At 38.0% G+C, this 15,709-nt stretch overlaps 1 protein-coding gene across 1 annotated transcript in view; it reads right to left on the bottom strand.

The window, feature by feature from the left end:
* The window catches only part of musk (muscle, skeletal, receptor tyrosine kinase), a 24,942-nt gene extending 9,687 nt beyond the window's left edge, over positions 1-15,255 (bottom strand). The window contains exons 1-12 of the mRNA XM_037692661.1: positions 15,047-15,255; positions 11,194-11,320; positions 9,715-9,866; positions 9,465-9,592; positions 9,247-9,388; positions 9,039-9,163; positions 5,590-5,749; positions 5,123-5,129; positions 2,981-3,244; positions 2,682-2,875; positions 2,395-2,418; positions 2,229-2,317 (exon numbers count right to left, since the gene is read on the bottom strand). Of these exons, the coding sequence (XP_037548589.1) occupies positions 2,229-2,317; positions 2,395-2,418; positions 2,682-2,875; positions 2,981-3,244; positions 5,123-5,129; positions 5,590-5,749; positions 9,039-9,163; positions 9,247-9,388; positions 9,465-9,592; positions 9,715-9,866; positions 11,194-11,320; positions 15,047-15,116 (1,482 nt within the window). The 5' untranslated portion in view covers positions 15,117-15,255. The remainder of the gene's footprint in view (positions 1-2,228; positions 2,318-2,394; positions 2,419-2,681; positions 2,876-2,980; positions 3,245-5,122; positions 5,130-5,589; positions 5,750-9,038; positions 9,164-9,246; positions 9,389-9,464; positions 9,593-9,714; positions 9,867-11,193; positions 11,321-15,046) is intronic.
* Between the last annotated feature and the right edge of the window lie 454 nt (positions 15,256-15,709).

Genomic DNA, 15,709 nt, shown 5'->3' with positions numbered 1-15,709 from the left:
ATATTTATACAGAGTAAATATGTCAGTGGTTGAAACACATTTAAAAAGAAAAAAAAAGTTTTACAGTGAATGCCAACTTTTTTGTCACATTTATTTATTTTTTTTACTGTTTTCATCTACTCTGAAAATCTAATGTTGCTCTAATAGATTTCACACGACACATGAGCATATGTATTTCAATGTAAAAGCTCATCATTTATTTTATAAGTTCTTTGAAACATTTCCTCATAAACACCCAAACCTACCTCATTTGTTGGCTAGTGTGTAGGCCTTTTAGTGCATAATGATCCAACCATTGTCCCGTGGGAAAACTGCTCCAGTTTAAATGATCCCATTGATGCTATGAGTACCACTTGCATGAAGGAAATGTAGCTTTTGGCTCAGTTCAGAAAATTTGGTGTAATCATTAAAATAATTCAGTCGTGTTTAACAGCTTGTCTTTTGACTAATGTTTAGCCAGGGAGTTGTGTCATAAAATAAAATATTTTCCTCCCCTTAAATCAGTGTATGCTTTGTGTCATTTTCCAGGTGTGAATTTTATTTATTTATTTTTAAAAATTTTAAGTTTCTTTGCATAAAAGTAGATATTACCCCACCATTAGAAAGTTGCTGCTGCTGGCAGCATGACAAAGGACTTTTTTTTGTCTGCAATTGGTAAGCTTTATATTCATCCACAGCGAGTACGCAGTTCTTTGCAAAACATTTAAACCACTGCTGAAGTTACTTTTGAGCCAGGCTTTCTTGTATTATTCATGGTTTTAATCAATATGTTTATTTTTATCTTTATGGAGGTTTGTCTAAGTTTTTCCTATGTATTTGGTTTCTTCTCTGCTGAATTTCTGTCTAGTCCTTGTGCCTTGTCTTGACAGTTTATTATGCAGTGTTTATTTGCTGTAATTGTGAGAAAAAAGGGCAAGTGGAAAAAAAAGAAAAGAAAATGCATGTCAGGCCTAAAAATCTTCCTACAATACATCAATAAACAACAGTGGGCTGAGACATGAACCCTGATGAATGCCAACTTTAATCTCAATTGCTATTTTGTTGCCTTTGCCAGTTCTGACTGTTGATACAACACCTTTGTACATGGAACTAATGATGAGCAACACCTGAAAGTCATCTCTTAGCCATTTAGCAGATCAATGAAAGCTCCCACAAAGTATCGGTAAAAAAAACAGAAATGTTTGAAAGAAGATAGATATGAATAATTTTGTCTTATTTAAGATAAATAAATCTCTCATTTATGTTATCTAACATGATCACAGATATGTGTGATTGAAGGACAAACACAAATAATTTACATACTCAACTTTACAGTAGACAAAAAAGATTAAAGACAATCCAGCCACATCTGAGCTTCATTAGATGCCAGTCATTTTCTGAACTGAGTGAATTTACACTTATAGATGTGAAAAATAGAAGAAGAAAAAAAGCTCTTTGGAGTGTGTTCATGTGCAATTTTTTGAGTCTGTGGAGCACATGTGTGTGAATGCTAATTGGTTCCAGAGGCAGGATGTGACATAGGCATCTCCTCCCTCTTTGCTGACATGGCACAAACATGCACACATATTCTCTCACACGCACACACACAAGACTGCACAGGAGAGCATTAACCGTTCACCCCAAAACACCCTCTGACTGAGCAAAGCCATAAAAACATAAAGAGGGATTTTGGCTGTGAGGATTCTGTTTCCATGTGTTTCAGTGTGAGTCAATGTCTACATGGACTTGTGCTTTTCACTTGCCAGCACACTTTTGCGAGAGTGTTTCAGTTTGTCGGTGTAATCCTAGGATGTTCGATATGAAACTTATTATCCACTCTCATACCATTGAAAATGAACTTTTGTAAAATTATTTGATTTTACTGAACTCAAGATAGACGTCTTTAACAGGCCTCTTCATCATAATCACAACCTGAACGTCATTCTGCGTTTGTTGTACTTTGAACATGGTAGTTTATAGTGAAAACAGGAAGTGAATAAATTACAAACTCTAGTTTTAGTAGAATAAAGTTTTTGAAAATTAAAAAAATGTATATAAATAAAACTTCCAAAATGCTTTTAAACAACTTTTTCTAAATCAAACATGCACCAATATACAAATTTCTACATTGAAATCACTTTTTTGCCACTCAGCTATGACATCAGAATAATTAGCCTTTTCATGTTCTGCAATCACATGTACCACATATATTATCATTATCATTATTATCATTGTTGTTATTATTTTACCTGTTGATCCCAGTGCTGACACTGGATCCCAGACCTCGTCACGTTCACACTGCCTTGGTAGAAACGACCTCGGTCATTGTAACATGATGCTGTTTACAACAAACATAAATTACTGTTTGAAGATTTTAACAATCACTGTGTCTTAAGTTATCGGTTTATCACTTACTTGTAATCTGATCCTTTTTTAATTCTAAAATATAACATAAAACAGATCTACAATTAGGTGTAAAGAAGAAATAGACCAATAAAAAATTAAAACAGGCCAACTATTGTAATAATCAATTTTGGTGGTTCTTATTACACAATAATTTAACCCAAAACATGCATCCCTGTAGCGTCATTGCAGTAAGCAACAACTGTTAAACTTACAAACATTTTTAGGTTTAAACCTCCCAATAAGTACAGTGGATTTAACCACAAGATGAAAAACAACTTCTCACCGCCTCAGCTTACCTACAAAAGGAATGTGTGTACAAGCACTGGGGTCTGTGCGAACACTTGGTAAGGACTGACAGTTGGGCAGCAGTGAACTGGAAGTGTGAGACCCAGTGATAGGATTTAAGAACCCAGCCTGGATTGTCCCAGTACCCTCCAGTACCAACCACTCCTTGTAGCAGTACAGCTCCTTCACTGCCAGACAGTGTTCTCTGTATGAATTACAATAATTACCTATCATTTGTTCAGTTTATTTGTTACATTTATAAATCATCTCTGAATGTATTGACTCTCACATTATAACTGAGCCGTGTTACCTGCAGACTGGTTTGGGCGCAGGCCCTAACCCCGATGGGTTGCAGTTGGGAAAGGAGGAGTGGCACAGCAGCGAGCGTACGGCAGGGCTACACAAACCGCTGACTCTTTCGAGCTCCACCCACCAGCTCTGAACCAGGTACTCTTGCATATTTTCGGGGTCCGAAAGGGAGGCGTTAAAGAAAACCAGGGCGTCGTCTCGCAGGATCGAATGGCAAACATCTCCCCGGTATGCACTGCAGTAGCCTGTGACACCTTTGTAGAGTCTTTTGAAAGGAGATTAACGTAGATTCAAATTTGCACTCAACCATTAGATGTAAAAAAATTAAAGCAAATTGGTTAAACTTTAATAATAGCTTAGAAAAGACTGCACATAAAGAGAAATGGCTTGTGGGAGTTCTGTCCTGTCAGCTCCCTGCAACCACATCTGAGCACCAATCAGCAGCACCTGAGGATCAACAGCTTGATGAGCAAGAGGAGCATACAAGGCTGCAGAGGACATCCAGTCAGTACTGAAGCATTATCTGCCAACGGTAGTTCTGTTCTAGCCATTTACTTGTGAGTTACCGTAAACAAAATGGTAACAAATTGTGTAATTCTTTGTGCTTTCATAGTATAATCCCTGTTGTCCTCCTGTACCCTGGATTCTTCTCTGTGGACCTCGAGCTCTCCTGTGTCTCCTCAACTGCCTCCACGCCTTCCTACCGCTTGCCTGTCTCCTGCCTGGAACCTTTGTTCTGACGCGCACCTCCTTTGCCTGGAACCGTTGGGTCAGCTCTCCTCACAACTGACTCCTACCAGTACAGTAAGAAAGAGCAGCAACGATATTATCACCCCCTGCCAACAGACCAGTAACCTTCTCCTTGCTCTTCAGGGTACCAGCGTATCTGTTCTCTTCAGTCCTTCTATCTGGGTATAGCTGCAATCGTTACATGGCTAATATCGTGCAAAATAATAAATATTTTGTAGTTGAGCAGTTGTATAAAATGGAGAATTTAGTGTCATCTGGGTATATTCTTCATGATACTTGCTTTATTAACTTTTGGCTTGCATGATTAGATTGAAGAAAGATAAAGCAGTAATAAATACATGGTTAAAGCCTCTGGAGTTATTCTCATTTTGCTTCCTTTTCCTGCAGTCAGTGAATGTACAAGAGGTTAAGTTCCATAAAAAAAAAAAAAAAAAATTCTGAGAACTGTTTTTTTTCTCCATAGCCATTAAAATACTCCAGATGCTGATCATAAAGAAGGTTATGAACGGTTTACTATTAAATTAGTTTACATCCTGCTTGTTGGACTTCCTTATTGCTTGAATGAATATTGGTTGCAAACTTTGCATAAACCTGGCTGGATGTATCCCAGATTTCCTGTTTTTTTTTCTGTTTACCTTGCTTTTTTTTTACTTGTGTTTCTTTTCTTTGTTTCCCCTTAAGAATGAAAAAGCTTCAGATTTATTCCACTTTCATTTTGACCTTTTCATCGTCTGTCTGATAGCCGTCTTTCCTGGCCAACTTTCCTGCTGCCTCTCTACTTTAACCTTGACAAACTCCAGATGTCACCTCTTGGGGAGACTAAAACTTTTTAAAGTCAAACCATCAAACTAAACAGTGAACTTTAAATGTATTCCTTGCTGTTCTGTTTTTTTTTACCTTACTAGTCACTGTGTTTCTGCAGCACAAATGTGGTAATACTTTCTTAAATTACAGTCAAATTGAATCTCTGAACCTTTTCATGACCTACAATCCACTGCTTCCTATGTAGCTCAATTTTCATCAGGCAGCCAGATGGCAACATTTTCTTCCAGTCACTCTCCTTCTGTGTTGTTCTTGTTCATAACTGTCAGTGCAGGTATGGCTTTCTTTGCAGTTACATAATCCAGATGTTGCCACTGGCAATGTGCTATGCTTCAAAAATTTCAAGCTGACCAATGATACTACTAAGAGATCATTTAGTTTATAACTGCTGATTGCAAAGGAAGGAGCAAAACCTAAGTTTGTTGGCCCAAACTCAAACGGGTAATATTCAAAACATTTGAAAAACAGTTTGATTGATAAGACATTTTTTTTAAATTTGCGTTGAAATGTTAATACACTAAAGCATGGCCATGACTTGTAAAAAAAAATAGGCAAATTATATTTTTCTTACCTCCACTCTATTGGAAAATGGCAATACCCAGAGGAGACACGTTGTAGATGGAGAGACATGAAGATGAAAGATATACAGACAAAAGAAAGTTGAGAAATTAAAACACGTCTTCTTAAGAAGAGCAAAAGCTTCTTTTCAAAGGTCATAGTGAGGAGCCTGAAGAACAGCCGGGATGATAACTGTGTGTGGTCAATGGTAGAAATGGATGTGACTGAGCTTTTGGTTTTCAAGGAGACGGTGACTGGGGAGGGTTTAAGAGTTAGCCAAATAAAGTAGGCAAAAAACAGCTGAAGCAACAGAAACACAACTAACCAGCAGCTGGCACAACATAAAGCAGTAGCCAGTCAAAAGCAACAACTGACTGAGAAAAGAAGGCAAAAACAGAATGACTTGTTTGTTGTTCTTGTTGCAGCAGTCTTAGCATTTAATAAATTCAAATACCAGATAAAAATCTAACTGTGCGTTACCTGCGACTGTAACTCGCGCACTTGCTTTGACAGTATTGGCTCCAGCGCTGTGCTTATTTGAGGCAACACATGTATACAAAGCTGGTTTCTTCACTGTCACTTTAAGAACAGACAGTATTATGTCTTCCACCATGGTCTCCTCCACTGAAGCACCTGAGATCTGGGAAAAAAGACATGCAATAGTATCGTTATACTTATTCACGTGCTTTACCGTCTTCCAGAAAAATCAAGTTTAATTTAAAACCTGGCGTTCCATGAAGGAATACCCACAGATTTGCTTGCCAGAGTTGGATATAGTTTGGTAAAAATTTTGCAAAAAACATTATAATTCAGAAATTTCATGCTGTATTGCATTATCTGTTACAGTATCTAAAAGAATAACTGCCAGCTACTACCACACCGTTTATTATATCTAAAATGCACTGAGGTACAGTCACTTTGTAGTCTAAGATTGATTAGCTGTGGCAGACATTTTGAGTTGGGCTGATTTTAAAAGTTAATCAGTGGTGCATGTATAACCAGTATTTACTTTCCGAGTTTTATTGAAATCCATCCAATGTTTCATTAGATATGTTTCTAAGTAAACAAGGTTGACTCCAAGAGTTAGTGCCAAGAGATGCCACACAATATTCAGCAATTAACACGAGAACATTTAGCTCAACATACAGTATGTGATACTAATGAAGTTGTATCCATTTTTTGTGTTTTCTAAAGTCGATTGGCTGTGGCAGCCATCTTCAAATTGGCTCACTCTAAATGTTAATCAGTTAGATGTAGATATATATCCAATGATTACCTTCTAAAATGCTGATTAAAATCAATTCAGTGATTCATGGGATAGTTTTGCTAACGCTACAAACAAATTAACACACAGAGACATGATCAAAAACATTATTGTTCCTTCCCATTTGGTGGTGTGTGATTAAAAACAGAATTAATGGAACTATTGAACAATTAATTATTAATCAAAACGTGGTAGTGTAGAGGTTAGAAAAGGTGAGCCTGTGAGCAAAAGGTCGCAAGTTTAAATCCCTAAATTGACAACAAAAATGTGGGTGGGTAAGGTGAAGCAGCCACACCTGCCTCCATCCTCATTTGCCCCACTCTGGTGACTATTGCAATGTTTTGTTATCTGCGTGTCAAAATACTTCTTTATAAAGTCTTCAGTTAATCCAAAATGCTGCTGCCAGAATCTTAACTGGAGAGAGATCATATCTCTCCAGTTGTAGCTTCTCTCCATTGGTTCCCTGTCAAATCCAGAATATAATTCAAAATCTTGCTTCTAACCTACAAAGCTCTCAACAACCTAGCTCCATTTTATATTCAAGATCTTATTGTTTCATATTTTCCTAACAGAGCACTTTGCTCTTAGACTGCAGGCTTACTTGTGGTTCCTAGAGTTTCCAAAAGCAGAATGGGAGGAAGATCTTTCAGTTATCAGGCTCCTCTCTTGTGGAACCGACTTCCAGTTTCTGTCCATGAGGCTGACACATTGTCAAGTTTTAAGACTGGGATTAAGACTTTCTTTTTTGATAAATCCTATAGTTAGGGTTGGATTGTTATGCTGCCTTAAACTTAGATTACTAGAGGGCAAATTGACCTAATTTCCTTAAATGATTTGCTAAAACTGAATAGTTGTTATTTGATAGCATTTCTATATTAACGTGATTCTTGACCTGCCATTGTGTATCTGTTCCTCTCAAACCCAGCCGGTCGAAGCAGATGACCACGTGTCCCGAGTTGGTTCTGCTAAAGGTTTCTTCCTCATGAGGGAGTTTTTCCTTTCCACTGTCTCCTTCATGCTTGCTCAAGATGAGAGCTCTGTGATGGAGTTAAACTCAAAGCAGTCTGCTCCTCAGATAAATAATGTTAAATTATTATTTTTATATTTGAATGTTTCTGTTCAGTGCCCTGAGATGACTTCTGTTGTGACTTGGCGCTATATAACTAAACCGAATTTAAATGAATTGGTGCGATGGGAAAATGCAGAGAATTAATTTTCCCATTTGGTATTAATAGAGTATAATATTTATTATACTTTTTATTTGTAAAAAAAGAGTTTATGATCATGTGGAATTGATTTTGATAAGAAAATACAATTTTTACACATTTGGTGTTTGTATCGCTTAAAATAGATTTGAGTTGGGGCCAAATCCCTATTCTGAACATGACTTGTGTATTAAGCCTTGGTAGTAATAACTATAAAAACATGTGTGTCTAGTAGTTATATAAACACTTATATTTAGGTGACATGAAGAATGATAATCCTTGGAAGGCCATGGGCAAGCCCAAACTTTCACACAATGTAAACATGTCCCTAAAGAACATTTCACTTGTTGTTTTTAGTTCCAGGATTTACACTTCCATATATTTACCAGTGATATATGTGAGGATCTGTTGTGTGTGTGTGAGGGAGTCAGTCTAGGTGCCGACATGTGACTATGTCTAAATTTGAAGCTGCGTTTCACACGACCTGTTTTTAGGATGTGCTCACTCCTGCCGCGCTGAAATTAATGAACTTAACAAGCTGCCAAAAAGTCAGCTCCGAGAGTCATTTTAATCAGTGCACACAAATACAAATAGCATTTACAGGCATTAAAGGGTTGTAATCACTTTGTAGCTAGCACCTGTATTAGAATAGGACTCAACAAGCAATAGTGTCCGCTGTCTTTTAAAAACATCTATACTATTACCAATAAAATAAACATTTGGGAATTTTTTTTCAAGTCCAATTATGTCATTGAACCTGACAATATTGTCTATCATTAACTATTTACAAGACAGCCTGTTTAGTTTTCTGTCACTATGATGATTATCCCCTGCAGTTTTTATGACTGATCCCACAGCTGGTCTCAAAGTGCATTAACTGGTGTGTCTGTGTGTAAAGTAGACAAAGAAAACAATGGAATGATATAGGACATTACATCATATAGGATTTGGATTGTTGTTCTATCCGGCATGTCATTCCTTGTCAAGGTTTTTCCATGAGATTCTATGCCACACTCGTCCCTGTTTGCCAACAGAAATGTCATATTGTTAAAAAGTGGTGGAAAATTTACAAGCATAGTTTGATTTTTCTTGCCCCTTTGTGACTTCAAATCAGGAAAATGTTGTTTTAAACAATCACTTTTCTCTTCATATAACATCAATACAATCCTGAGTTGTCTTTATGAGGATGACCTCATCATTATTCACAGAAAATGAAGCATCCTTGAGCAGTTTTGTGAGAAGAAAAACACGTATGTAAACTGTTCCGCACAGTCACTAGATCACACCCCTGTGGATCACCTGTGGAATATTTGGACTGACATATTGGAGACTATCATTCCCATCTTCAAAAGTGTAAAGACTTGCACTGTAGAGTCAAGTCTTGTAAAGTCCTGTCTATTTATGGCCAAGTTTGCTTATACATGCACACACATGCACCAACAATGACCTCAGAAGCTCACAGTGTTTCCGTTTTCCAGCCAGGTGATGGTGGGGATTGGATTTCCTGTGGCATTGCAGTCCAAGGATATCTGACTACCATACTCTACTCTCTTTTCTTTTGGAACCCGCAGGATTCGTGCTGGAGCTGGACAAATACACAAGTAAACACAAAGTTATATTAGTGAAATAATGCTAAATATCTAGGGTTTACAGTTTGTTCATGAATACCTTGTACTTCAATGATGACAGGCTTTGAAAAAGCCAAACCGAAGCTGTTCCTGGCCACACAGCGGTACTGTCCTGCATCCTCCTTCTGTATGTTGTGAATTTTCAATGCCCCATAGTCAAGAATGGTAATATGATCACTGACCTGTAAGAAATTTGTTTTAAAGGTAAAAATTATTTCTGGATGCTGTTTAAAAATAAATTAAACTCCATCAGCATACCTTGATCAGCTCATCATTTTTGAGCCAGGTGATATCAGGTTTAGGGTTGCCAAGGGTAACACATGGCAGCACAGCCTTGGATTCTAGTAGAAGGGTTACATTGGTAGGATGCCGCTTGATTTGGGGTTCTGACAAAAAGACATAGAAGGCACAAAATGATGGTTTAAGACGGTTACATTAAAAGTGTTGGTAAAAGAATGTAAGATATCTTGACTGTGGCCTTTAATTCTAGGAAAATAATCGAACTTACTCATCTTAAGTTGAAGAGCGCCACAGCTCTTTGCAGGCTCCCCAATGCCATTACTAGCAATGCAACAGTATTCTCCATTGTCTGTCTCTTTCACATGAGGAATGATCAGCATCTGACCTTGCTCTCTGGTAAGATACCGAGTGTCATAGTACCTGGTTGATAAAATGTACAAAACATCACATGATGATGTTTTTTTTTTTATTTTCCAAAAGTTAATATTTTGATGACCTACATTAGAAACTCAAAGTCAAATCTAATAAGACATGCAATGAAAAGTGTTGTCACAAGTTCTCACTGTTAACCTCAGCCACTCATTCATTGAGCAATTTTGTTAGCAGATCAATGGACATTTTAGTCCTCGATTTTGCTAGCAAGCTGCTGTTTTTTTGTGTAGCTGTACAAACCACTTAAATGAATGATCCTAAATATCAAATAGATTTAATTTCTGTAGCTGAAGATCTTTCCCTTCTCATCTGAGTTGTCTTAGTTCAAACCTGAAATGTGCAGATTGTTTAGTACCCAGGTTTTGGTTCATAGGTCTAATTTTTCTGGACCATAGTGAAAGTGCTATGTATTGTCATTATTGTATGTCCCCATACAATTGCAATATTTATGCTCTGCATTTGAGCCATTACACCAGAGATGCCCCCAAGTGGAGCATTGTTCCGCTGTAAGGGTAGTGGTGAGAGAATACATGTCTTGCTCAAGGATACCACAACATATGGGCATGGCAGGAAGTTGAACCTGTGTCTGTAAGTTGACTGGCCTATGTCTACGCCACAGCCGTTCCTCACTATAAGATAGGGGTGGGGGTGCAAATCCGATGGTCCACTGCTGGCTGGCTGGTTTGAGGCTTCTCCCTCCTTTTGTTTATTTTGGCTTAGTCTCAATTCTCTGTCTCCAATAGTTGAGTTTATTAAAATATATTTTAAAACTAATACATTTGTCTGGACTCCGTGTGTCCTGTGAACCACTTCTATAACACAAATATTCAAACTTGTAATCTGCATGGGATGCTCCGTTGACATAAGCAACTCCACACACTTTAACTTTGAACCAAGAAAGGGTCCTCAAATGAGTGAAATGTTTTTTAACAACATAAAATAAGTCCAGTTGCTTTGATTTTAGACTTTTGGTATTTGTCTTTCTCTGAATGGCTGAAAATTTACAAAAAAACTTCTGAGGACTAAACAAGTAGCTTTTGTCACTCACTTATCTTACATGTATTTGTAGTCATGGCCCCATGGTAGGAACTAAATAGTAAGTTTTTATTTTGTTTTTTCAGTTGCCATAGGTAGCAGGATATATCAGGGATACTTTTTTCAGTGAACCTTAACTACAGTATTACTGATGCTACTGATGTACGCCTGTGATAATCTGACACGCCTGAGTGAAAAGTGGCATATGTACTCCCACCTCATTACAGTTCATTTAATCATCACAATGGACTAAAATTATAAAAAGGTTTAACAAACTTACATGATTAGTTGGTTATTTTTGGTCCAGGTGATATCAACCGAAGGCTGTGACTCAACCTCACAGATGAAAGTTGCATTGTGATCCAGCAGAACATCCATTGTTTCTAATAAGGTAATTATACGAGGGGCTAAAAGCAGGAAAAAACAAAGAGATGCATATTTCAGAAAGCTGGGATTAGATTTGTTGCTCGTCTGTAACCAATATAAAATATGGCATCTTTACCAACTCAATTTACGACAATAAGCTGAATTTCTGCATTATACATTTAATCATAAATATAGGAGTTGTCTGTAAAATAGCACTGCTATTGTTGTGATGGTTGCTGCATTGATCTTAAATTTCAAAATTGAAAATGTTTGAACATTACGTGAACCAAGTCACGCTAACAGTTTAACATCTGCACATGAAGCTCCACACCAAGGTAGTTTAACAGCAAAGTTAAAACAGACTGCACTTTGACAGACACAGGAGTTGCAAGAAAATAGTATCTGAGTTCAGATCAGAGACATCAAGATGTCTTTCAACTCAGTAGGAACTGGAAGAGGAACAAAGCAGGGGAGAAGAAGTGGAGAAGAAAACAAAAGCTTAGGTAAAAAAAAACCTAAAATAAATTAAAGTTTAAAGGACATCTTGCTTATATTGTCTCTTGTAAAGCAAATATTTCCCAATGGTTGAAGTGGAGAATGTCTGCTTTGAACCTCGGGTCACCGCTGCTATTTGACTTATGAACAGCTGACGGGAAAAAGCTGCCATAGATCACCGTGAAGTCCTGATATGAGCCTACACTTTCATCGATGAGACCCTTGAGGCACATTTGACAGAGTATTTCTCTACAATATACTGTAATGGGTGTTCTTAGTGCTCCGAGACCAGAGAAGATGAACTGAAAGGAATTTGTCTCACTACAGAAAAGTTTCTCAACATGTTTTATGGTGTCAATACAATGACAGAGTTTATTTCAAGTTAAGTGAGGTTTCAGTAACTTAAAAGTTCTGGCATGTTGATTTGTATTTGTGTCATTGTTCTGTAATGATGTCGTTCCTTCCATGCTGTTTGTCAGTTGCCTGTGTTACGTCTGAACAAATGAGTCACGTTTGAGGTCACGTGACTCCATTTTTTAAAGCAGAAAGAGTCTGTTGAACTTGACCTTGTTGGAGGTCCTTGTTTAAAAAATGCTACTGCATGTTGTTTGACATTAGAGTAGAAACAAATCCATTTGGTTCAGAGGAGGAGGCCACTCACCAGAATCCCATTTGACCTTTATTCTCTGTGCAGTCAAACGTAGTTAACTCAAGATAGCAATAACTAAGATGCTAAGCCAGCAGTCTTAAGATAAGACATGTAGCTGTGAATCTTAGCAACACTGAGCATGTGTTGTCAAAAGCAACATACAGTATAACCAGTCAAATTTTAACACAACCAAACCTCTGATCTTTAACATTCCATTTTGTTAAACCACTATAAAGAAAGGAATGGTAACACTTTACAATAAGGTACACAAAATGTGATTAACTACTAGGGAACACCTCAGGAATGAATCAGAAACAAATCAGAAGCTAATGGGTAGTTAACCAGTACTTACTGGGGAACACACAGCCAAGCTTTATTTTGGGACTACTGGTTAGTTACCATGTAAATGAAGAGGAACTAATCAAGAACTAATGGGTAGTTACCAAGGGAACCAAAGAGGAAGGACTCAGGAACTAATGGGTAGTTAACTAGTACTTACTGGGAAACAGAGCCAAGCCTTATTAGGGGACTACTGGTTTATTACCACAGAAACAGAGGAGAATTACTCCACATGGGTTATGAAAACCCTGCGCCAGTGAGGTCACAGCTCGTAATTGTCAAACACATGTTTCCTAGTGATTGGATTCTTCCCACTGATTAACAATTCCATCATCTTGTACTGCCGTCATCTTAACTATGTTATTGTCAAGTTAAAACAGTTGCTAAGGCTTTCCATCTTTTGCAATCCGCGTTTGACATCATCCAGTCAGATTTGTTCCATCTCAAACGTGTCCTAAATGCTGATAAAACCAAAGGGATGCTTTTTTTCAAACAGGAAGACGGTCCCAGCAGTTCTTCCTCCAATTTTATCCTCAAATGGTGTCCCGATTGAGTTTGTTGATTCCTATAAATATTTGTGTATCTTGGTCAACTCACATCTCTCTTTTAAGCTTGACGTGGAAAACCTAGTAAAGAAACTGAAAGTTAAACTGGGTTTCTTTTTCAGAAACAGATCCTGTCTAACTCTGAATGCTAGGAAACGCCTTGTATTTGTGACTTTCCTTCCCTCCATTGATTACGGTGACATTATTTACACGAACGCTCCTACAAGCACCCTGCAGATGTTGGATGCTGTCTACCATGGTGCACTAAGATTCATAACTGGCTGTGATTATCGTACCCACCACTGCACCCTGTATTCACTGGTTAACTGGTCATTAACTTCACACAGACTCTCTCACTGGTACATTTTCATCTTTAAATCACTTCTTGGTCTGTTGCCTTCATACTTCTCCTCCTACATGTCTCTGCATGAGTGCAGCTACAGCGTGCGCTCTGAAGACATCATTACCTGCAGTGTTCCCTCAGTGAGGACTGAACTAGACAAAAGGTCTTCTCCTACTCCGCTCCTGTTTCCTGGAACATCTTACAAAAAGACCTGAAGCTCTCGACCTTGATCTCTCTAAGTGCCTTTAAGAATCTGTTGGACTCCTGGCAAGGACCAATGCAGACATGTTCCTGTTTTTAGTTTTCTACATTTGCCTTATAATCTAGCTCAATAATAATCTGGTTGCTTTGCTATTTTTTTTGCCATTTTATTTTAATTTGTAAAAACAACCAAAAAATCTGTATGCCTCTTTTATAATTGTCTATTGTTGTTGTTGTTGTATCCACTATTGTCATCAATCTTTGTTGAAATCAGGTCTCTTTTGTAAATGACTGCTTGTGGCTCAATGGGATTAACCTGTCTAAATAAAGGTTGAATGAATGTCTGACTATCACTTAGTGAGTATCAAATCATTGGATGGCTTTTATTTTGTTCATTGATGTAGTGAAGCATCATACCAAGTACCTAGTAAAGCTTGGTTGTGTGTTCCCCAGCAAGTACTGGTTAACTACACATTAGCTCCTGATTTGTTCCTGAGGCATTCCATTGTAGTTGCGCAAATTCTGTGTACCTTATTGTAAGTTACCAAAGAAGTATAGATATAATGTATTTCACTTTTAAAACTGGTAGTTCTTGAGGGAATTCTTATACGTTTTTAAAAAGGAAAGCAACCCCTTTCTTGGTCAAATCTAAACTCTTTATCAGTAGTTGATTTATAGCAGAGAAAAAAAATACCCCTAACAGGAATTAGTGGACAATCTCAGCCTTTTACTGAGTCAGTCCCTCCAATAACACAGTAGCTCCACAGAGTAGGTGTTCTGTGCTTACTAAACATGCATGTCTGAGGTTTGCTCAGCAGGGTCATACATATACTGTTTGCGCTACCATTTGATACACTACTCATATCACATGTCCTGATCCTCAGCTGCACCTACGGGTTCAACAAGAACTGCCCACGTTTGCTGGCACCATAACGTCCGTGGAACTGTCCTGATCTGAGCCTATTGAAGTACTGTATATCAAAAGGTGTGATACATTGTACTCTATCACAATTTGTGGACACAGTGTGACAAGTTGGACTAACATAGCCTAGAAACATGGGGTCATTTTCCCTGCAAGTAGTCAAATAGGTGATTGTGCTGCTTTTCATGCAGGTAAAACAAAGCAGTATTTTTTCCTCATTTCCATTGGTATTGTTATTGACTGTAAGATTTATCACACAGGAGTCTGACTTACCTTTCTGTGTACTGTAAGCTGAGGTTGCCAAAATCAGCAGAAAGACTAATAAGGGCTTCAAAGTCTTCATCCTGCCTCTGCGATAATCAGTCTGAGCAAATCTTTTGGAAAAGTTAATAAAAATTTAAAAAAGACAGTAAATTAGTAGTTAGGATCCCATACTCGGTAAGGAGATGTTCCTGCGTGTGCTGCAGCCAGAAGCCGCCATGAGCTCTGCGAGATCAACAGGAACCCGCTCCGTCACTGTGTGTTTGAACTGTGTGATGGACATCAGCAGCTGATCTGCATGTACAGTCACTCTGGTCGAAGCTCCAAAGGCTCCAGTGCTCAAGAGCTATCTGCATGCTGACTGGTCAACAACACTGGCAGCAGCTGATTCAAATTCACCAAGAAATACGGTGGGCCGTCATGTTCGTAGTCATCTTCCTATTCAGTGTTCAGATAAGCATCACAGCAGTGTATGAGAAAAGTGTGACCAAAAGACCTTTTCACTTTTTACACTTCTGTAAACAAATACACACACAGCCACATTACATAGCTCACTGCATAACAATCTGACACAAGCTCACGCGAACACACACAGTCCAGGAGGTGTTCTTTGTGTCCACCTGTTGCCTTCCAGTTTGAATATCCTGTTTTATTTTAGGAAAGGAATGGCATTTC

This window comes from Nematolebias whitei, chromosome 18, assembly GCF_014905685.2.
Source record: "Nematolebias whitei isolate Nwh7 chromosome 18, NemWhi1, whole genome shotgun sequence".
NCBI lineage: Eukaryota > Metazoa > Chordata > Actinopteri > Cyprinodontiformes > Rivulidae > Nematolebias > Nematolebias whitei.
The sequence above is the reverse complement of the archived record's forward strand: the minus strand, read 5'-3'. Positions and strand labels throughout refer to the sequence as shown.